At 36.9% G+C, this 24,945-nt stretch overlaps 1 protein-coding gene across 1 annotated transcript; it reads left to right on the forward strand.

Moving 5' to 3' along the window:
* Positions 1 to 10,809: 10,809 nt before the first annotated feature.
* Positions 10,810 to 24,945, forward strand: si:ch211-213d14.1 (POU class 2 homeobox associating-factor 2). The gene is made up of 5 exons (XM_063016508.1): positions 10,810 to 10,819; positions 12,811 to 12,911; positions 20,999 to 21,035; positions 21,179 to 21,480; positions 24,586 to 24,945. Exons 1-5 carry the CDS (start codon positions 10,810 to 10,812, stop codon positions 24,943 to 24,945), a joined length of 810 nt encoding a protein of 269 aa, XP_062872578.1.

The following is a 24,945-nucleotide window of genomic DNA, read 5'->3' on the forward strand; positions in this document are numbered from 1 at the left end:
CAAATAACAACAGATGTAGTAGTGAAATAACAGATTTACTAACATGAAAAATGTGTTGTACTCCAGCCATCGATCACCAGCTTGTGTTTTCCTGAGCTGGATTGCAGGACGGAGTAATACACTGACCTTTCTGACCCAGCTTTAAAGAAAAGCAAGAAGAACTTAGTTAGTCCTAACTACTCTAAGTGACATGGCTTTGGCCTGTGTATTATTGAGAGCAATTTCTGTTGTTTATTTATAACCACTATTGTTTTCCTAATGGAGATCTACCTCAAGAAATATTTCATTTTTCATTTAACATGAAGTTGCAAAACAATCCCGTCCAGATTTATCTTCTGTGATTCCTTGTATGACTGTACACGTGTATTTGGACAGTTTAATGGTTTTTGTTCTAACTTTTAGTGCCATATATTTTATATACAACATTAAACTTTGTCAGTCCTATGGTTTGTAATGACTTTCAATTCAAGAGATAAACATACTTCTAGAGTACAACTATTGTGAGATGCTTTGTAGAGAGAAAAGTGCATCTTAAGCATCTTTGGAGAATTTTCTTTTTCTTTGCGTGATTTTCTTTTTTTGGGGAGGAAATTGATCAAAGCCAAACACTCTGGCTTGTTATATGAAATACAATATATGACCTTTTCAGCTGTTTATAGTACATATATCCAAAAATACAAATACAGTAAAACAGGTAGGACCATGTACATTATTTCTTCAGTGAAGGACCATGCTATTTTATTATAACATTATTTATTTTTTTACTGTTTGTATGTTTTTCAAATGGACACAAAATAAAAGAAAATCTGCTGCATGAGTGTGTGTCATCTATAAAATTTATAACATTAAAAAAGCTATTTTTTACTTTTAATATAATATTTGCTGAAAGTTGCTAATCAATCATTCAAAACTTTTTCTCAGTAGGTGTCAGTAAGAAAAAAACCTGGATATAACATTTAAAAACTACATTTATTCACTTTAATATTGAATGGGTTAATATCTGGTCTTGTGACTAGGCCACTTAGGGACATCATTGCTTCAGTGTTATTGTCTTCCTAAAAGAAAAACTTCCTTTCTCTTTTAGATTTCTGACAGAAATAAGCCGAATTTCATCAAATATATTTCAGTGTTTAGAGTATATTCACTTACTAATAATCCTGACCAGACTGCAAGTCCCTAGCAAGTCTCTAGAACATGGTGCTACCACCACCATAAGAGAGATGTGAAGAAGGAGCTGGCCTGTTGGACATGTGAGGGGACAGAGCTCAAGAGTCAGGGAGTCAGCCTAGAGAAGACACAGTTGCCAAGTTCATGTAGGTTTGATATTGGGATATTGAATAATCCAGCAAAGAAAGACCTAAGAGTGTTGGTTGGTATGTATGGAACAAGGTTATAGTGAGCTTTGTAAATGAGGAGAAGAATTTAGCATTGAACGAAATATATGACAGGAAGCCAGTGGAGATGTTGCAGGATGGGTGTTGTGTGATGATGTAAGCAAGCACGATCTGGAGTTTACGTAAGTGAGAGGAGTTGGTACCAGCGAGTAGGGAGTTACAGCATTCCAGACGGCTAGAAATGAACACACGAACGAGGGGGTTCTAGGAGGGGGTGGGGGTAAAAACCTGCATATCAGGGTTAGATGGAAACTCTCATGTCTCTGAGGAGACACATTGCTGAGAAGCAGCTGTACTATATCCTGTAGTGGTCCAAAACATTTGGCTCTCAGTGAGGTGCATCTGCAATAGTTATTACATAACCTGACATTTTATTTTATGTCCCAGCACTACATACCTTGCTAAATGCACGACTCCTACATGTTTGTATGTTCAGTGATCGCTTTTCGTACTATTGTACATTTATTTTAATCCTAATTAAAATGGGTTTGAAAGTGAAAAGAGAAATCTCTCACTAGTTATGCTTTGATTTACTCCCCTAATCTTGCATCTTCCCTCTACTGCAAAGATGCGTGTTTTACTATGTGCTCTGTAGGCAGGGTAGTAATGAAAAACATGCCATATTAAACCAGCAAGACTGCTTTTAATTAACAGCTGCAACTGGAGCCTCCTGAATTACATCGTACTTTAAGCTTAGGTTATACAAGTTCTGCTTAAAAATGTTGGAGCAGTGTAAACAAAAACAGGCATTTATATAAGAACAACACAATAGAAAGCTTTAATGTTTTTCCTTATTAGCTTTTTTGTACAAATATTCCTAATTTGATGGGTGCTGGAGCCTATCCGAGCTTTTCAATGGGTGCAAGGTACACAGTAACACCCTGGACGGGGCGCCAGTCCATTGCAGGGCAGACACACACACACACACACACACACACACACACACACACACACACACATACACACACCCATTCACCTATAGGGCAATTCAATGTCTCCAATTAACCTGACTGCATGTTTTTGGACTGTAGGAGGAAACTGGAGCTCCTAGAGGAAACCCACGCAGACACTGGGAGAACATGCAAACCCCGCACAGAAAGGACCCGGACCGCCTTGCCTGGGGATGGAACCAGGACCTTCTTGCTGTGAGGCGACAGTGCCACTCACTGAGCCACCGTGCCGCCCAGGGGAAATTAGGCACCTGTTTTAAAACTTTCCACTGGTAAACATTTAAATATGTAATAGATGATACTATGATTGGATAGGAAATGAGCATTAAGACAAGGTTTGAATGTTTACCAGCAGGGATGAATCTGTGTTTGTCACTTTGTGAAAACTGTGTAGCGAATAATCCAACAGCTTAAGAACAACATGCTTTATGCATAATTATATGAAGTGATTTTACCATCTACAGTCCATTACATGATTAAAAGATTCAGAGAATCTCTGTACATAAACAAACACTGAACACATGACTTTTTATTTCTCAGGCTGTAATGAGTATAACCACATGGACTCAGGAATCCTCGGGTAATCCTCGTCAGTAAACACATATCATCGCCCCATCAACAAATAAAAGTAAAGACTAAACCCTGCAAAGCAGAAGCACATGTGAGCAACATCCAGAATCCTTGCCAACTTCTCTGGGATGTGAAATGGACTGCACAGATGGAAATGTGTGCTGTGATCTGACAAGTCCACCTTTCAAATTGTTTTGGAAATAACATGCTTTGTGTTCTCCAGGCCAGAGAATAAAATTAGTGTTAGCAGCACAAACTTTAAAGGTGTCTGTCATTATAGGGTTGTGTGAGTGCCAATGGCGTGGATAACTTGCACATCTGTACAGGCACCATTAACACTGAGGGGTAAATATTTGTTTTGAAGGAACATTTGCTGCTATCTTTATTTTTGGTGCATGATGTAGCTAATAAATGTATAATTACTGTTTTAATATCTACAAATTAATTAGTTGAAGAACTAGATGAATTTGTTCTGTTTTTACTTGTATACAGGTCAAAAGCAATATGTTTTTATTTATTTTTATTATTACATCGTTTTCATCTACATTTTTCTTTTTGAAAATTGAGTTTGTATCATTTTCTTCAACAGTTTGGAGTTATTGGGGTAAAACTGTATCATTTATTTACTTACTTACATATATACTACATGGTCAAAAGTATGTGGACAGCCTTTCTAATTATAAAATGAATTATTTGCTCTTAACTTTGTGTCAACAGTTTGGGGAAGGCCAGTTCCTGTTGTGGCATGAATTTGCCCCTGTGCCCAAAGCGAGGTCCATGTTAAGTTTGGTGTGCAGAAACTCCAGTGGCTTGCACATAGCCTTGATTTTCAAGTTGAGTTGAAACATTATTGCAAACCAGCTATTCTTACCCACCATCAGTGCCGGACAACAAATCCTCTTTTTGACTAAATGGGCACAAACTCCCACAAGTACACTTTTTGCTTCTTCACAGAATGCCCATGATTTGGAATGGGATGTCAAACAAGTTAATGGTCAGGCGTTCACATACTATTTGTTATATTGATTACATGATGTTGCTATGCAGTGCAGATAAATATTTATATGTTATTTACAAGTTCGGGTGGTGGGTGTAGTGGCCAGTATATTTAAATCCACACAGTTATGAACTTCTGGAGGGTGAAAATAGACACCTGGTAACATCAGTGTCTCTTGCCAAAAATGAGTTAAACCTAAAACCTAAATTTCACCCCAAAAATCATAATACTTTTTTAATAAATATTTTTTTAATTAAAAAAAATAATTTTCCAGCACTGTAGTTTGCTTAATAAATCTTTTATTTGTAACTTTTCATTACATAGTTACTTCAACATGTACTGTTTGATTACAAAGCCATCAAAGATTCATTTATGTATTTTCACAAATTCTACTACAAATTTACTAGATTGAAGTAAAGAGTCTATCTTGTAAATTTCCTGTATTCTTACTTTCAAAAAACCCAAACAAACATAAATAAATAAATAAACCACTACAGTTGCACCATAGTGTCGATGTTTAGAAATTTCTGAAAAGCTTAAGCCTTCATTGGATCAAAATCACATGCTTGTAAGTCTTTGTGAAGATAAATGTTTCCAAAGACAGATCACTTTCAAAAAAGAACAATAGTAAGAATAAATCTCATGTGAAGGGACTGAAGGATATACAAAGTCATCTTTATCCTTAAATTAGTCCAAGATTTGAAGCTTTCAAACAAACAAAACCCGGACCTTGTAAAGCAGCCATAGTTAAATATCTTGGCAGGGCTTACAGATCTGCTACATGTCAAAACACCTCTATACACAGATATATGTGCCTCGATTTCCCCTAGTTGGCTTTTAAACTTCGAACTTTCTGAGATAATATTGTCTTAGCCTAAGTGCCTGTGGACATTTATAGATATAAACTAAGTGAGTGGTACAAATGACAACAAATGGCAAAATCATTAAGTCTATATTCTGTTTTTGTGCTGTCAATATGTTTTGGGACATTTTAAGTTGAATACAATTTTAACTTTTTAATTCCTGCTACTAGCAATTTTGCTTATCTCAAATTTATTGTTCATTGTTCCAGTCTTTCAAACTGGTCCCAGTCTTTTAAAAGTTTGTAAAAACAGGTGTGAAGAAATTTCAGTGGCCTGAAGGAATTTCAGTGGTCTGTACAAAGCCCTGACCCCAACCCTTTTAAACACTGTTGGGATCCATGCTCTGTCTGTAAATGTGATTTAGTCACTGGTATTTTGTCTACTCGTAAAGAGAATAGCCCGCTTTTCCTGTTGTACTGTGACACATCTGGGAATGGACTCATTTATGTCTGCACACACAGATTGCCTTTTTCAGACAATGTGAGAAAGAAAACAGCAAAGTGAGATGAGTGTAACAAGATGCAGTGAAATTCTTTGCCAAAGGAAAGTCTCCGCTCTAAATTAAGAAGTGGAATGTGTACTAACTGTTCCCTGTTGATAAGATGAATTTGAAGACTCCAGAAACAAGACAGTGGGAGAAAATCATACTAAATTAAGAGTTCAGCATGACATACAATGCTGGTCATTAGAGACCGGTCAGCTTGTGGTGCCCAGAATCAGAACCAAACAGGGTTAGTAATTTGCTGCCTAGTGCTGGAAAACATGTCATTTAACTGGACCGGATCAAGTCCGGCATCATGGTTTTTAGAGAATAGCAGGATGCCAACAGAGGAGCCAGCATATCTGTGGGAGGGAAACCGGGGTTAAATAGAGGCACCTTCAAGTTGAGCAAATTAATGCTGAATGAGGTGCAGGTATTCTTAGGTTACGAGAACCAGTACAATGAACAATCTGCCCCTCAATGCCCTCTGCTGGCCCTAATGGCATTACAAGAGAGGCATGATTCTATAACTCACCTGCTGATCTCTACAGCAGGTGGACCCACTAAACTGTCTGTAATTTTTTTTTTACTGTTTATGGACATTATATGTATTTAAATGCATGTCATTTTGTTGAAGTATCTAAAAAACTGCATTGACACCATGTGTTTATCACTGGAATGAGCAATTATTTTATCTTCATCAATAGTTTATGAGTTTATATATATATAAATATATATATACATATATATATATGCAACGTAGCAGATAAGTTACCTTATTTACAATTATGTAGATTACCGACTGCTATTAATCTGAAATAGCTCCCTATTTAAAGAGGAAGAGTTCAATTGATTTTCATTATAAGAACATGTTGTCAATATCAGAGCTTAAAATACTTCAAAAATATATTAGAAAACTGTCTCAAGTGCATCATGTAATCACTGTATGTGTATTTTCAGTGATTGATGAAACATGTTAACATAAGCGCGTAAAGGAGGACTAAGAGACACGAACAAGCACAAAGACACACGAAAACGCACGAAGATGCACTAAAGCGCACGAAGGTGCACGAAGATGCCCGAAATTGTACGAAGATGTACGAAAGCGCACGAAAAGGCACGGAGACGCACAAAGGCGCTTGGCATATAATTTATTTTCATTATTGAAAAGGCGGCAGGTTTCCTACTACTACTTATACTACTACTACTACTAATAATAATAATAATAATTATTATTATTATTTGTATTATTATTTTCTCTTTTTAACAACGATTTTAAACAAAATTAGTATTATTATGTCAGGGTGGAGAAAACATTCCACGAGTTCATGTAAGGGTTTGAGTCTACACTTCACCTCTAGGGGGCAGCATAGTCCTGTTCTGAAATCATAATAGGAGATGTGCGTCAAGAAGGCAAAATGTGAGAACTGTAAAAATGTGACAGATCAGTGATGCGCATCAGAATGATACACCGAGGAGACCCTAAATACGGGAGCAGCTGAAAGAAAAAAAACCGTGTTGCACTACAGAAGTGTAAATTGTTGTTATTACCATTAATCCCAAACGGTTTGGTTGAAATCCAGTTCTGCCACAGGCATGTTTACTAATAACTTTGGTTACTGATATTATGCCTGAAGGAGCGACGCAAAATAACTTTGAAACGTCCATGATAGCGTTATGACTGATTACCAGTTCATAGCTTCACATTTATGAATGACATTAAACAGTTTCCCATGCTGTGTGTGTGTGTGTGTGGCATTCACACAGAAATTATAGAATTTAAAGCTCCACAGTTTGCCAAGTTTATTTTGGTGTAATAACACCAATAACAATCATACAGAACTAAACCACATTTTGTTTAGTTATTATTAAAAATTATTATATAAAATAATAATTATATACTAATATAATAAAACAATAAGGGTAAACGTATTCAATGTGGCCTTTCCAGTTTACAGATTTAAATCCCTTAAAAAGTTTTGGTGGGATTTGAAGAAAGCAGCTGCAATATGAAATCCATCAAACCTCAACGATCTAAATATTTTGCTTGAGAAGAATGAGTGAATATACCACAAGAGAGGTGTCAGAAGCGCGTTAGCACTTACCAAAATTACTTATTAGAGCTTATCAGGGGGACAGGATGTCCCACCAAGTACTGATGCTGGAGGTAGAATAACAGTGCACACTGTGCACATCCAAACTTCAAATTCATCATTTCATATTATATAAACTGCTTTGTCCTAGTCAGGGTTACAGCAAGTCCAGTTCCATCAGGAAACATTGTGCCCAGGGCAGGAACACCCTTGAGAGGGCACCAATCCATCACAGAGCTTCTGCCATTCCTCTAGCCGGTTAAGTGTTTGTTGATAGCTGGCTGATAGCACCACTGAGATTCAAACCTGGATCTGGTAATGGACCAATGCACCCAAACGCCATTATGTTATCAAAACTGCTAGCATGTATCAATAAATACTTTTGCTCTAGTTACCAAGAATTTTGTAACCAGAGCAAAAGAAATGTTTGATTTTTGATGTGCCACATGTTTTTAGTAGGGGGTATGAAGTACAGGCAGGCCATTCTAGTGCCTGCACTCTTTGGCACTGTCTTGGTAAAACAACCAGCAAAATTACATACATCTTCTTTAAGCTCTTGTAAATAAAAAAACAGCTGATAAAAAACTTGATTGAAATGTGTGGCAGGCCTGAAATGCAGGAATGGATGTATATTAACAAATGATGACCAGACAAAACATGAAATATCTTGGGTTCATACTGTCATACTGAAATCAAAGTCAAAGTAAATGTAAGAAACTCTGTGTTTTTATTTGCATTTTCCATACTGTCCCAACTTTTTCTGATTGGAGTTTTTTTCCAAGTTGGAGTAGCTTGGAAAATTCTGGAAAACAATAATATGGCTTTAGAAGCTAATTAAATAATTTAAGTTAATTTAAGGTGTACCTGTGGGAATTTTTTAAGGCCTACCTTTAAGGTTTACTTGCTTCTTTCCTTGACATCATGAGAAAATTAAAAGAAATCAGCCAAGGCAGAGAAAGAATTATGGACCTCCTCAAGTCTGGTACATACTTGAGAGCAATTTCTGAAGGCCTGAGGGCACCACGCTCATCTGTTCATCTATTTAAATGATAGTATGCAAGTTTAAACACCATGGGACCATGCAGCCATCATACCATTAACCATTAAGGAAGGAGATGCATTCTTTCTCATAGAGATGAACATACTTTGATAAAAAATACAAATAAATCCAAGAACAATGGCAGGATGCCTTTTAAAGATGCTGGAAGAAACAGATACAAAAGTAATTATATCAACAGTAAAATCTGCCTTATAGTGACATAATCTGAAAGGCTGCACAGCAAGGAAGAAGCCATTACTCCAGAATTTTACATTTTGGAGAAACGTCTGATAAACAAAAACAGAACTGTTTGGACATAATGACCATCCTTACATATGGAGGGAAAAGGCAGACCACCATCATAACCGTGAGGCATGGGGGTGGAAGCATCATGTTTTGGGGGTGCTTTGCTGCAGGAGATATTGAAACAACATCTCAAGACATCAGTCAGGAAGTTAAAGCCTGGGTGCAGATGTGTCTTCCAGATGGACACTGACCTCAAGCATACTTGCAAAGTTGTGGCAAAATGCCCTAAGGATACGAAAGTGAAAGTAATGGAGTGGCCATCACAAAGCCCTGAGCTCAATAAAGTTAATAGTAGATTTATGATCAAATTTAAAACAGTGTGTGCAAACAAGGAGGCCTACAAACTTTACACCAGTTATACTTGTTTTAGGAGAAATGGGCCAAACTTCCAGCAGCTTTTTGTAAAAGGTATTTATATGTGCATTATAGTAGTAGACATTTACAACTTCCTTTAATTATAAAAATAAGCACTGCGTAATTTTTTTGTATTTTTGTTTTTTCACGCTGATTAACTAGTTCAAACGAAGGGTAAACATGTTATTTATTATTTTATTTACAGCTCTGTTATTACACGGCATAAATCATGGCATATTAATTATTTCATTGTTATCCTAACAGAATATTACCATATCAATTATTTCATTATTTTCTACCATTAGTGCAAGAGTGAGCGTTAAAAACACTACGATTCTAAGGTATTTAAAAAAAAATTAGTTATTTACATTTCAGCTTGGGCTTTAAGTGGCTAAATAAAATAGTTTCTGTTTCACTTGGGCCAACAGACCTGTTATTATAATGAGGTTGTGAAATGAAACAAAACATTTCATTACATGTCAAATGATACAAATCTTGGACCTAGTTAGCTTGTTAGATGCTTTTTTTGTAGCTGTTAGACAGACAGACAGACAGACAGACAGACAGACAGACAGACAGACAGATAGATAGATACTTTGGTAATCCCGAAGGAAATTTAGGAGAAGTTATATATATATATACAGTATATATACAGTATATACGTATATATAATAATATAATAATATATACATTTTTTACTATTTGTTTACTGCTTCCTTTTGGTCAGAAACATGGTGAGTCCAGCACCACTTATAAACTTTGTATGACGGTAGAAAACTTAAACACACTTGAGTATGGGAGCTGGGAGAAGACCCAAGTAAATAACCTCTCTCACAATCAGTGACAAAAAAGCCAGAATTAAACCTGGGACATCATAAACCACATTGCTGTGTGGCTAACACTTTACCACCTGCCTTACTGTCTGACCTTTGCTAACAGATGTACTATAATTAATGAATAGCCATGTGTAAATAGAAGTTTAGTAGCTTGCTAATATTATAACTCTATGCATTCACAAATGCTCTTGCTCAAAAGTCTATAACTGGATTAGGGTGGTGTGGGTACAACTTCATAATAATGACTGTGGATTTAGAACAGAACGTCCAAGCGGCTCGTCGTCAAGTGTCTATATACTTTTGAGCATATACTGCTGTATTTTGCTGTATATTATAAAATATATCATGGTTTTATGCCTCACACTACAAAAAAAGTCATAAAAAGCCAAAACAACTATTTAATTTACAAAATAAGATTCTGACTCATATTTAAAGCAATAAAAATAAGAAGTTAGTAGATAAATTTCCAGCCTTTCTATTTATATTGAATTTTTGTGCCACGAATGTAAAAGTGTCTATTTGTTCAGACTTGACACATTTGGCACATATCCTCTGAACCAATACTCTAATAATAGTGATTATAAAAGCGATAGAATGGAAGTGCAAAAGCAGATATGTAGGTTTTGCCAGGGATTTTGCTCTGCCATCCACGCTCTCCCCACCTTTAATCTAGAACATAGATGCAAATGCTGGAAAAACGTCCTGGCAATTATTTGCATTTAAACAAATTGCTGATGGTCAGTTCAAAAGCTGCTTGCACATTCAACTTCAGTGGAAAAGTTGCACTAAGGTTAAGTACCATTGCATGTCTATAGTACGATGATTAAAGTCTGTCCAGGTTTTAAACCAGACACTGACATTTCGCTGGAGTAGGAGCTTGGCCTTTCTGTTTCTCTCAACTCAAGCGAACTTGATTGATCTTCAGCATGGATGCTGGTAAGCTCAATAACCTATAACACTTGTGTTCAGTTGCTATAATAATTTAAGAAAGCTCCTGCCTGGGAAACTATGTTAACATGGGCTGGGTTACACTGAAGGATATTTTCCTATTTCTTACAGGACTGTGCTAGCCTTTTGTTTTTACAATGGCAATTAAGCTTTATAATTATGTAGAAACAAATTTTTGGAGCAAAGACTTCAATAATAAACATCTCAGCTTGATGTGGAGCTTTAGTGTTCATCAATGTGTCATTTTATGGCAGGAGAAGTACTACCGCTTGATCGTTCCCCTTTGGTTCATTCATAAATCTGGGGTCTTTTACATAATGCTGCTATAGTTTTTGCATGCAATTTCCTATCTCCAAACATTTTAAATTGCAAATATGCCCTCTGTTCACAGGCTTATGAGCTACCCAGGAATGTTATTTCTAGTGATTCATATAACAGCTTTTATAATAACAGCTTTTTTTTTTACACCATTCTGTTATCTGAACCTGACTTATCAATAAAGCTGCATCACTGACTCACTGTTGGAGGTCTGTATGAGTCATCGACGATGTAGTAATGAAGTTTATATGGGATCATTTTCACTGAGCATAACCTCCCCAATCCTTCTGATTCTGACAGATCTAGTCCTGAAGGCTTCACAGACTTGATTGCTTTGGAATGTTCTCACTGATCACTCAAGCAACAGCACGCTTGTTATTCATGTGTGACTCATAATTGTGCATTAAATACAAATTAAATATTGTCAGGCCATGTGAAAACCTTTGAGTAATTCTTTCATCATTTTTGCTACACAAAAAATATATGACAATACGACAGTTGAACAGTTTAGATCAATACCTGGGTTTGATCCTCCTGTCTGGGTGGAGTTTTGCATATCCTTCCCATGCTTCTCCACATTTAAGTTTTACCTTATAATATGAGAGTTTTTCAGTTGTCTCTAATCTTCCAAAAACATGCCACTAAAAGGATTATCTACATTAAATGGCTCCAAGGCCATCTGCCTCATTCTGAATGTTGAGCTCATTTGTGTCCTTTTGCCCTGTTTTTTGACAATGTCTTTGGTAAAATCCTTTAAAAAGATTTGATAATTATTAGATTACAAAATAGATCTAATTAATAAAACATGTCTGGACACCAAGAATATGAGGATTGTTCTGTAAAACAAAGGCTAATTAAGAATCTTTATTTAACATCTGATTGATACTATTTCAAAATGTGATAGTTAAATCAATTAAAAGCAAAACATACACTATATGGCAAAAGTATGTAAACACCTAACCATGAGCTTGTTGGACATTTAAATTTATTGCCAAAATGTTCACTAAGGTTGTGGTCAGATAACCAAAATAATAATAATACTAATAATATGCTTATATTATTATTATTTAATGTTATTATTTTATTATTTTTATTTTCACCAACTGCTTTATCCTGGTCAGGATTGTGGTGTGTCCAGTTTCATTTGGAATTAATTCAAACCTGGATCTCAGTGGTAGAGGACTAGTGCATTAATCTACTGTGTCACCCGAGCATCTAACAAAAATAAATAAATAAACAATAATAATAATAAAATGCTTTTATTATTGATATTTTATGTTATTATTTTATTTTTTCCATTTTAATTAATTACTTTATCCTGGCCAGGGTTGTGGCGTGTCTAGTTTCATTTGGAAACAATTCAAACACGGATCTCAGTGATGGAGGCCTAGTGTTTTTAACTACCGTGTCACGCAAGCATCTAACAAAAATAAATAATAATACTAATACTACCACTAGTACTTCTACTACTACTAATAATATTGTTGTTGGTATTGTTATAATATTTATTACTATTAATTGTGAAATAAGTTAAGATTTTCCTTTATACAAAAACAATGGTTGATAAAAAATATATAATCTCATGCTATGTAAGGTGTGTTTGTTCCTGCAAAGGTTGCATTGCAAGAGCATTTAGCACTCTGATGTTTTATTTCCCCCAGAGTTTTCCAAACGAGTGTATCAGGGGGTTAGGGTCAAGCACACTGTCAAAGACCTGCTGGCAGAGAAGAGGTCACGGGAAACCACTGGACCACGCTTTACTGTAAGTCATCAGTTTATTCTGCATGGTAATTAAGTTCAACCAAAATTCAGTCTACGTCAATTTTCCCATGAGCTTTCTTTAATTCTATTTATTTTGTCACTCTGCTTTTTTTATTGCATGCAAACAGACAGTTAAAAACAGTTGGTATGGCTATCTGGTAACATTAAGCGTGGATTTGCCCTTTTATTTGTCCACTGGATTATGGTTTTATTCTAATGATTCATGGGTCTTTGGTCCCAGATATATGGCTTTCAGACTATCTCTTTTCTCCTTTCCATGTGATAAAGTAAAGCCCATTAGCAAATACCAAAACATAAGCAGTACGTGGCTGAAAAGAACCCAGCAATCACATGTGCTTTCACAATGTAGGCAGCAACAATAACCAACAATGGCGATGGTCACGAACTCCGTGCCGCAGCAAGTTAAGCTGCCGTTTTGGTCTGTGGTCGGCCTATGCAAAGTCAAAGCCTCGCACACCTGCCCAATAATGTTGTTCTTCGCGCAGACCACAGACAGGTCTGCCATTGTTGTCTCAGACAGAACAGAATAAGGCATTTAGACACATCTCTGCACCAGCAATGCCAGCCTTTCATGGATAAGTCCTCTCTATTGTTTCTCACGAGAGCTGCTTCTGTTTGCTTTGCCATCTTAACCCTGCATGCATTCACGCAGTGTAAGAAAAAGGGGCCTAAATACATGTACACAAAAAAAGGAGGCTACAGTATGTTGCATGGCAGCACACGCATTATGCATAGGCATGGATTCATATCTGTCCACTGCTTTTGTACCATTAAGTCACAACACGGCGACTGTTGGAATCCTGCCCGAAACACTTTGTTTAAAAATGTCACTACATTAAAGATGAAGAATCATGATCAGTTTATATTGGATGCAGATGCATGTTAAAGAGTTTAAATGTTTTATTGAAAAATAATGAACTTTTATTGCTAAACAGAATTACTTAATTTTTATCAAATTCAAATTATACATTAAATATAAATAATTCTTAGTGCACAACTACAGCATGTGGCCAAAAGTATGTAGACACCTGACCATAAACTTGTCGGACATCTCATTCCAAAATGGGTATTATGGGTATTAAGTTGCCCCAAATTGCCTCAAATCCCCTTTGCAGCAATAACAGCCTCTGCTTTTATGGAAAGATGTATGTGGGAAATTGTGCCTATTTTTTTAAATCTAGAAATCAACATTTCAGTTTATATCAAAGGGGTTTTTAGGTGAAGGTTAGGATTCATGAGATGCTCACCAAACTGATCAAGTTATATTTTTATGAGCTTTGTGCACAGGGTCACAGTCTTGCTAAACCAGAAAAGGGATTCTCCAAACTACAGCCACAAAGTTAAAAGCATAAACAATATTTGTTTGTATAGCTGATATTATACACCAACTGTTAGCAACTGTGGCTGAAACACAATTTTAGTTTATTTGCTAATTTTAACAAACATAAAAAACTGGCTGCAATAGTATTTAATTTCCAATTTATAACATTTAGCAAAACAATAGAATTTTGTACTTTAATTTGCAAACAAATGCAGTGTACATGATGTATTAACTTATTCTACCTATAATCAATTTAGGAGGAAATTTGACTATGGGTGTCCAGACTTTTGAATAAGTCTGCATCAATACACCATGTATCAACAAACTAAATAACAAGCACACATTTTAGTGCACAAAATAACAGAAGCACAAGTAGGTGCCAATCTTTGTAAAAGTACAAGGCGTGTCATTGTGGTCAGAGGAGGTGAACAAAACCTGAAAAGGAAAAAAGAAAAACTCTATTGAGGGGAACCTGGATAAACTGAGGGCAACATACACAAAAGCTGCAAACACAAAAGTTTCAGCTGGCTTTAAATCTGGCCTTTTAACTAAAACAGAGAAAGGCCATCTGCAAGCGTAAGCAAACGTTCAGGTCTAAACTTGACACAGTAAAGGAAGGCACTCGCCACACTTTCTTCTTAAAGAATAGCAACAATAGAATGTCTCTCTTATATAATCCCAGCTAAACATGAACACTAGGTTTTTCACAATTATGAAATATGACTCGAGTATTTTGGTAGTTAACCAACTTACTATGGCCAAATCATATTATTTAGTCATTATAGATTTTGTCTTCCTTTTTTTATTTGTACATAAGTATATAAAAATAAATGCATATATTTCCCCAAATATCGTTGTCACTGGTGTTACTGCACTATTTTAATGGCATATTTGTTATTTTGCATTGAAGAATACAGTACATTTCTCCCACTCCCATAGGAGCAGAGTCATGCTGGAACAGGAAAAGTCCTTCCTACAAAGTTGGAGGCATATAATTTCCTTTATTACTTGATTTATTACACCTGTTGGCAATTGTTGTGGCTGATACACATTAATTTAAAAATTAGAAGGGGTGTCCCAATACTGCCCATATAGTGATATAGTGTCCCTACAGTAAATTCTGATCTGCTGCATTATATTTTTTTAAGCTCAGTCTGCTTCAGGTTACCCGTGCGTGTTAGCAGTGGTGAATTCCACAACTGTTCTGTTTGGAAAGCGAATTTGCATGCATATCCAGTCTTCTTCACCTGACTAATACAATGTTTGGCTGCTTGTAATTGGTCTCTTCTCTTTGTGCTGCAAAGGTTTCGTACACAATGGTCAACAATGACTAAAATGAAACAAAGCTTGGAGTACAACTATTGACTCCAGATACTGAACAAATCTGTTTTGCATTTGCAACCTATTTTGTGGCTCTGTAGCTATTGCTTCGATTTTCTTTACTGTCTGGCAATCTACAGAAAGTCTATGTCCAAACAGTCTGAGCTGTATCAGTGGATTGAAGCTGATTCATGGATAACAGAAGTACAATGTTAAATCCTTTTACTGAGGTTTAAATAAGAGTCAGTTTCCACAGTGGGTTCCAGAGAGCATTTCATGGTCAGACACACATGCAAACTAGAACATAATTAAAAACACTTGGATGAGGGCAATGAAAAACCAACAACAGGGAGCAAAAATTACTAGATGGGAGATGAAGCAAACTACATAAGGCTGGATATAATTCTTTTGGACTATTGGACTTAAGTTAGACTTTTTAGTCAGTGATGTAAACTGAATAAAACTGACAATAATACGAAGCTAATTTAAATAGACAGATGGCAGCCAACCAGCAACACTTTGCAATAGTCCAGTCTGAACATACTGATTTCTCATCATAGGATAGCTTATGTCTTATTTTTCATACGTTTTTTAGTTGACCAACAGTGGTAATCTAAAAAAGGCTGAAATTACTAGTGAAAATGCTTCTATTTTGCCTTTTTCAAGTATATACAACATTTGAATTCTTTCATTTTTATTTCATTTTCATCAACCACTTTACCCTGGTCATGGTCACATTGGAACCGGGCTTCAAATAGCCCATCATCAAGCTGAGACTGGAACTTTGATTTATTTGGTGGGCTACAGTAATAGATTGTGGCATTACCCAAGCAGGTTTTTATTATAAAACATATAATCAGCATATTAATTTAATCATGACCAACTTGAGCTGAACAGCAGTGTATCTTCGTATAGTGAAGGTTGTAGTTAACATTACCCAATAATAAGTTGGTGCTATTGAACATACAGAGTATGATGTTTATGCCAAATTCTGATCCTACCATCTGTATGTCACAGCAGAAATCAAGATTTGTTAGACCAGGCAATATTTTTCCAATATCCAATTGTTTAAGTTTGGCAAACCTGTGTCCACTGGGCGTCACCCAAACAAGTTTTAATTATAAAACATATAATCAGCATATTGATTTAGATAAAAACATTAATTTAGGAATTTTATATTATTGGATATGTCCAGCATCAGTTTAAACTGACAAGGTCTCCACAGATGTGTGCAAAATCTGCTACTCCATGTTATCACAGTATATTTAACAATATTCCCAGAAGCCACAGAAGTCAGCACTTCTTTTTACCTAGTTGTTGCCACACTTTGAGGTTTGAGATTCGTAATGAAAAACATTTTAAATGAACTGAAAAAAATAGAAGCATTTTTACTAGTAGTTTAGATTTTTGGCCTCCAGTGTATACACACAATAGGAAGCTAACAGATCATTTTCATAACAATGCATCAAGTAGCGGAACACAAAAAAAAATCACAGTCAAATTTGGATAGGTCTCAAATATTAAAATCAAAGTGGTTTCTTAATATTGTTGGATGCAGCAGAGTCTCTATGGCGCTACAAATCATCTACACACTGTTGCAGTGCAGTGACGTTGAAGCCCCTTTGATCACTAAAGACACCTTTTATGTCTGTAAATACCCCAGACTGGCCTCAGGTATTGACGGCACAACAGGATAAGGTGCACAATAAACACTTGCAATGTTGACCTGGTCTTCTGTCTAAACTGCAGGTGTTAACATTTACACAAAGAATATTCTTGCTTTTAACTTTGCTTCTGGGGTACTCTCCATGGTGCTGGGTCCCATCAGGTGCGAAATAAATTTATGAATCTGAATGCAAAGATAATAATAAAGTTGTTAGCAACATGGCTTTGTGAAATTGTATGCAAACCAACCAATCACTGGAAATTTGGATTTTATTTTACTTTTATTTGAACACTTTGTGGCAAGAAGTATGTGGACGCCTGACCATGAGCTTGTTGGACATAACATTAATAACTTATGGGCATTAGTAGAAAGTGATAACAACAATCCTCACACTTTTAAATAGGCTTTTCAAAATTGTGCCCATACTGCCAGGCATTTGTTAGGCACTGATGTTGAACAAAAAACTTCTTTCCATTTGATGCTCCAGTTTATCCTGAACAGGGTTTTTTTTAAGTTTCTCCACACCAAACCTGTGCACAAGGGACACAGTCCTGGAATCGGAAAGGGCTTTTCCTAAACTTTTGCCACAAAATTGAAAGCAGATTTATGAATCTGTTAGTAAAGAGTATGGCAACATACTTTGGCCATATACCATCTCAGCAAATTGTCAATTAACTTTTGACTTATTTTCACAGCTAATCTGATGATTGACGTTTTTCAATAGTCAGTTTATAATTTGGGTAATGCCATAGGGTCATGAATGCAAAGCTAATCTCTGTTTTGTTATTCAGTTTAACAATGCAGTCACTAACATGTCAATATGTGTTCAATTTTCTTTTTTGCGAAAAACAATGCTCTGTTTGTTAAAAGCCATATTTCTTTCCATCTCAAGGGCCTGTCACCCATGTCAATTGTATGTAATGTATTGTGAGGGCCGAGTCGGATATGTGGGGGAGGGCTCAGCTAACCACTGCTGAGTCAACAGATGTTGTTTAGAGAGCTTTGTTCTTACATGAACTTGTTTTACTTACTTTGGCCTCAGCGATGGTCCTTTTGAGCAGAAATCCTGCAGGCACTGGTGGAAAGTTGCTCATTGCTCAGTCAACTAAATTAAAATTGAACATAGAGCAAGAAATTGCATCTGTAGTTTTGCCAGTATAAAAATGGTGCATTATATATTTATATTTTATAGTATTGCTTAAAATAAAGGTTTATGAACTAGCATGGGTTTATAGGTGCATTCATGCAGGAAACTATTCATTTATACATTTACTGCAATATAAACTGAATATGTTTAGGATAATCATGTCTCATGCATGCCCTATTGCTGAATGTACTGAAGAAATATAATACTTACGTTACAGATTTAAGTAGGTCTTTAAGAGACTTTTTTGTTTTGCAGATTGTATTGCATTTCACCACATTGTTTTGATGAAGAGCTTTTGAGAGCTAAACATTAAAAAAAACTTTTTAAGGGCTTGTCTATCACTTTTAATGAATACATTTTTTTTGCCATTTATATAAATCATTACTGTAGGCTTCAAATGCTTCAATCTCCAATAAGATAAAAAGTTTTAGTTTTCTCACATCTTGTATCTAGGTGAACTATTAATGTTATATTCCTCACTAGTAAAATGCCTTCCTACTTATTTAGAAATATGAAAAGTTTTCACACATTGTATCCTCACCCTGGTTTGCTAATCACATAGAGAAAACTACACAGGTGGTGCTCTGAGAAGGTACTTAATGTTTAAATCCTTTCGTAACTAAAACACCAGGGTAAGAATACAACGTGAGAAAACTATTACTACAAAACTATTAGATTATATTATAAACTCATAAAGAAATACTGCTTCAAACTCTATGGTTGTGACTCACCATATGTTTATGGTGTATACCACCATGAAGACCTTTACAATTGTCCTTCATTGCTTAAAAAAAATCATAAATGTAGTAGCTCAATAATTACATTAAATAATACAATGTCATTCATAGCTACTTGAGTGACGATGTGGTAAAAGCACACTTGCCTACTTACAGTGGGTAAATTTCACTGATGGGACATAATTACTTTTGTACACATACACAATTATTGTTTTATATTTTTACAAAACCTTGCGCTACAGCACAGAGTTCTAACACCAACATGAGCATACAGAAATGTCTCTTTACTGGACTCAAATTATCTTTTTCAACAAGAAACTTTCAGGTGTAGAGCTGCCCTCCTATGATGCATCAGCCGAGCAGCACAATTTTCATAGCCTGCCTTCAGTGATGCAGATGCAGAGTTGTAGATAGGTCACATGGGGAAGTCTTGTAATGGGCAAATGACATTCAAATTCTGGCCTCAAAATTTACTTGCCCTTCAGACAGGGCTATGCTCATATCAACTCTTTCATGTTTGTAATATGCAAATATTAGAGTTCCTCCTGGTGCCTTTCCACGTGACAAACTCCCTGGTAACATGATTTCCATGTCATCATGCTCTGTCCACTTTTAGATCTTCCATACTGGAGTAAAATTGTACAACACATTAGTTTCTCCATTTTATTTAGCTCAGAGTTATTTTTGAATAAAACTAAAAAAAATAGTTTGATTAAAATCATAATTACCATTATATAAATCATGTATCCATTATATATGTATATGATCATAATCATTCATCAAGTTCCACATTTAGCAGACATTTATTTTACTAACTTAAAAGTAAACAGTATTTAAACACACTAATAATTAGTATCACTGATTTAGGCTATATAATACAAATAAGGAAGAATTGGTTTACATAACCACTTCCATTTCCACATCAAATATTGCTTAAATGAGCTGTGAAACATACAGTATTATCTATACAAAATGTGGCAATAGGGACAAACCAAAGGAAGAAGAGGGTGTACCAAGGGAGGAGAAGGGCAACAGGTGGATAAGCTATTTCATTTTATCCCCAAAGGCGCCATTATAGACATAATAGCTAGCAAAACCACTATTCAAACTCAGGTAAGCAAACTGCTCCACCCAGGGTAGCCCAACCACAATGGCTTGGTTTTAAAGACCTCCACCTATTTCACTGGAGTTTGTTTTAAACTGATTTTGCCAAATAAAACACTTGATTCCTATTAAACTGTGTTTTTAAAAATTTAATGAGTAGTTCTGTGGAAGTTAATAGCTGTAGAATTTAGAAGTGAAGCTATTTACTTTACTTTGGATAGACTAACTGTGGAAGGCTATTTAATAATGCATGTAAAGTTTTGCAGTCACAAGGAAAAGGTTTGTGAATTCATTAGAAATATCTTAATTTATGTGCTAGTTATGCACAAAATAAATATGCAAGACATAAAAACACATGAATTAATCATTTACAATTTATGTTATACATGTTCCTCAAGGCCTGGACAGCTTGCAGTTGCAGTTATTGAAAAAAAATCATAAAAACATAAAAACATCATTTTTAGGAAAATTTAAGGTTAGGTTGGATTTTAAAACACAACACAACAATGGAATGGTTAACTGGTTAACCTCACCTTCATGCAGATCGAGACATGAACAGTAATTTTTATTTAATGTAGAATGTGTTTGACTATACTATAATGGATTAAATTAAGATCAGATCCCATAATTCAGATATTCCAATAATTACAAGGGTTCACAAACTTTTTCTTGCAACTCTGCTCTAGCCAATTATTTTAACAATCAGTATGCTATAGAATTCACATTAACAAATATTCTGTTATATTCTATTTATTTGTGCTATATGTTTTAGGGGGTGTCACCTCAGAGCTCATTTGTCCAAATGTCAGGTAAACCTTGATTATTATTATTATTATTATTATTACTAATTAATTAGATGTAGTGTCCACATGTTTAGCCCATGCAGTTTATTAGAGTAAAACACATTTCATTTTAAAGATAAAAGATAAATAAACTAAATTCTTGTCTTTAGGATCTCATACACTGCAAGGATACTACAGCATGAGAAGACCCTTTTTTTCTGAAGCAGAGCTTTGCCCAGCGAGCAAACAATTCTCTGCTGACATCTACTCCTCAGGACTGACAGGGAAGTCCATCTCATGTGACACTACATCCATGTCCGGCTACACATCCCTTATAGACAGTTACTACCCAGAAACATTTAATGAATATCGTACTGCTGCCCATGCTGCAGGAGCAGGAACCATCTTTTCACCATCTGCGTTGTCCACGTTTCTGCCACCTTTTACTGGAGACGCCTCCCATTTTGTTCTGGTAAGTGCATGAATCCTTAAAACTGCCTATGTGTTTTAGATAGCGGTTGTTTGGAGTGGTCTAGTTGAATTTAAACCCTTATGTGATGATGTGGTAGGACATTAAACCTTATAGTAGCATATATATGAGACATGCTTCATATGTTTACTTTATTATGACAGTAAGAATGTGACAGGACATTTCATATGAAATTGCTGAAAGGATCACTAAATATAAGGATCTGCTATCAACCATTATTACAATTTAATTAAAACAATTTATTTAATATAATAATGGAGATGGATCATCATTAGGAGTGAAATAAACACAATTACAATGTTGAGTAGGATGGAAAGTCTGCTTTTTGTCTTGTCTCATCTAAAACCCAAAACATCACCTTTTGCTTTCTTGTCTTGTTTATATGCAGTATAAGTAAGAAAACATGCATCTAAGAAAGCATGGTGTTTGATAGAAATAGTTTTTAAGTAGAATCTAAAATGGAATTTACTCAACTGTACAAAAAGAAACTGTAACGGGACGAGCTGCTTCAGTGGGAAAGCGGAAGCGCCTATCAGCGCGCTGCAGCTCAAAATAACTACATTTCCCACAGTCCACCACGCTCATTAACAAAGACTCGCAACACCTGGGTCTAGCACTATTTAAACGCCAGTTTACAACAGCATGGTGCTGAGTCTTTGTTCATTCAAGGATTAAGCCGGTATGCTATCGGGTTTTCCGAGAGGTATATTTATTACTTTAAAGTGCTCCAGAAACTAGTTAACACAGAGAGCTTGTGAAGGAGAAAAGATAGTCAGAAATAAAGAGAGATAGAAAGAAAGCAAGAAAGATAGAAAGAAAGAGCAAGATAGAGAAACAGATAAATAGTTGAAAGAAATAACTTATAGGTTGTATAAAACGTGAACAGGATAGTCGAAGCAGTTAAGGAAGCTGTTCACGTTCTTTTAGTAAGGATTCCTTTGATCACGTTTAGTTTAATAGGTACGTTTCCGCGATCGGGGTGTGCGTTCGTCCACGCATTCCGATCGCTTCTTTGATTGTGTTCTTTGTTAAAAGACTACTAACGCTTATCGCTGTTATAAAGTGTGTGCGTGTGTGAGTGCAGCCACATAAGCCCGTACCAGAGTGTGTTGCTACGGTGACGATATAGCTCAGTCGGTAGAGTGTCGCTCTAGCGCTTCTCCGTCCCGAGTTCGAATCCAGCGCAGAGCGGTGCAACACACAGTAACGTAACACAAGCACACACTTTATCTTTTCTGCGATGTCTGGCTTCGACAAACCCTTCAACATGGGCTAAGCATCTGCTGTGGGCAGAATATGCCCATAACACGCTTTGGCACTCATCTATTGGCATGTCCCCTTTCGAGTGTCAATTCGGATACCCACCACCTATCTTTTCAGATCAGGAAGCAGACGTTGGAGTTCCCTCAGCTCAGCAGCTAGTCAGGCGCTGCAAACAAGCCTGGAGGAGGGCACGAAATACCCTCAGGTCAATTACTGCATCCAGGACAGCTATAGCCAACCGGAAAAGGCGCCTGGGTCCTTCTCTTCGACCCGGACAACAAGTTTGGCTATCAACCAAAGACTTGCCATTGCCGGTGGAGTCTAGAAAGCTGAGCCAGAGATACGTGGGACCGTTTAAGGTCCTTAGAAGAGTAAACCCAGTATCTTATACTCTAGTCCTTCCTCGGAGTATGAGAGTAAACCCAACTTTCCACGTATCACGCCTCAAGCCGCTGCTGTGCAGTCCCTACAACCCCCCAACCAAAACCACACCTCCCCCACCCCGGTTAATAGCTGGGTCCCCAGCCTACACAGTGAAACGCTTGTTGGATGTTCGTCGGGTCAGGAACTCCAAACAATACCTGGTAGACTGGGAAGGTTACGGCCCGGAAGAGCGCTCATGGGTTCCAGCCAGACACATCCTGGACCCCGAACTAATTCGTGAATTCCGCCGTAACCGAGCAGCAGGCATGGGAACGTCAGGAGCCGTTCCTAGCAGAGGGGATCCTGTAACGGGACGAGCTGCTTCAGTGGGAAAGCGGAAGCGCCTATCAGCGCGCTGCAGCTCAAAATAACTACATTTCCCACAGTCCACCACGCTCATTAACAAAGACTCGCAACACCTGGGTCTAGCACTATTTAAACGCCAGTTTACAACAGCATGGTGCTGAGTCTTTGTTCATTCAAGGATTAAGCCGGTATGCTATCGGGTTTTCCGAGAGGTATATTTATTACTTTAAAGTGCTCCAGAAACTAGTTAACACAGAGAGCTTGTGAAGGAGAAAAGATAGTCAGAAATAAAGAGAGATAGAAAGAAAGCAAGAAAGATAGAAAGAAAGAGCAAGATAGAGAAACAGATAAATAGTTGAAAGAAATAACTTATAGGTTGTATAAAACGTGAACAGGATAGTCGAAGCAGTTAAGGAAGCTGTTCACGTTCTTTTAGTAAGGATTCCTTTGATCACGTTTAGTTTAATAGGTACGTTTCCGCGATCGGGGTGTGCGTTCGTCCACGCATTCCGATCGCTTCTTTGATTGTGTTCTTTGTTAAAAGACTACTAACGCTTATTGCTGTTATAAAGTGTGTGCGTGTGTGAGTGCAGCCACATAAGCCCGTACCAGAGTGTGTTGCTACGGTGACGATATAGCTCAGTCGGTAGAGTGTCGCTCTAGCGCTTCTCCGTCCCGAGTTCGAATCCAGCGCAGAGCGGTGCAACACACAGTAACGTAACACAAGCACACACTTTATCTTTTCTGCACAGTGGGTCCAAACAGCGTGCGGGTGAGAATAAACCCGGAATTAAGTTAAAGTCCGCATTAATCCTCGCCCTCACACACACCCCCTTACAGAAACATTTAAAATGCTACAAGCATTTTTCCTTTTATGTACATATGTAGCACAATTAAAATAAAAATATGCTAATATGCTTTAAATGAGTAAATTTTCCCAGATTTTTTTGCATATGTAATCAACTGATGTAGATTTAAAGGTGTGGTACCACAGGTTAAACTATCCCTTTCATCTCAGATAAGATCATTGCCACCCTTCAGTCTGAGGATTAAGCCACAGTCTGGAATGAGTTCTGTTTGTGTTTGTGTGTACAGAGGGATTCGTGGGAGCAAGCCGGGATGGAGGCAGCCGAGGGCTTGTGCGGGAACGGTCTGGCTACCACACCTGCAGAGCCATCCAGCCCTAGCCAGTACCGTTCGACCTCCAGGAGTGCAGGCATTTCCTCCTCACAGTTCTATTCCCTGCACACCCTGGATGAGGTACCGTATCCCACACCCTTCCAGTTCGCTTCTGGCTTCCCGTGCCCTACATACAGTGAAGCTGCAGCCAAACTCTCTGGCCTGCCCATAGAGGACCATGAGAACGCACAGTCTGCCCTGAACGACACACTGCCATGGGCCAAAGAGGATCCCGCCGGTGCCTGGTCACACTGTGAAATCAGGAGGACTTTCTGA

The sequence above is a fragment of the Trichomycterus rosablanca genome, chromosome 20 (genome assembly GCF_030014385.1).
Source record: "Trichomycterus rosablanca isolate fTriRos1 chromosome 20, fTriRos1.hap1, whole genome shotgun sequence".
Classification (NCBI taxonomy): domain Eukaryota; kingdom Metazoa; phylum Chordata; class Actinopteri; order Siluriformes; family Trichomycteridae; genus Trichomycterus; species Trichomycterus rosablanca.

Excerpts from the sequence above, each read along its gene's own strand:
- si:ch211-213d14.1 (XM_063016508.1), top strand. Across the intron at positions 12,912-20,998 it reads CCACTGGACCACGCTTTACT|GGGGTGTCACCTCAGAGCTC; the intron begins GTAAGTCATCAG and ends TATATGTTTTAG. Across the intron at positions 21,481-24,585 it reads ACGCCTCCCATTTTGTTCTG|AGGGATTCGTGGGAGCAAGC; the intron begins GTAAGTGCATGA and ends TTGTGTGTACAG.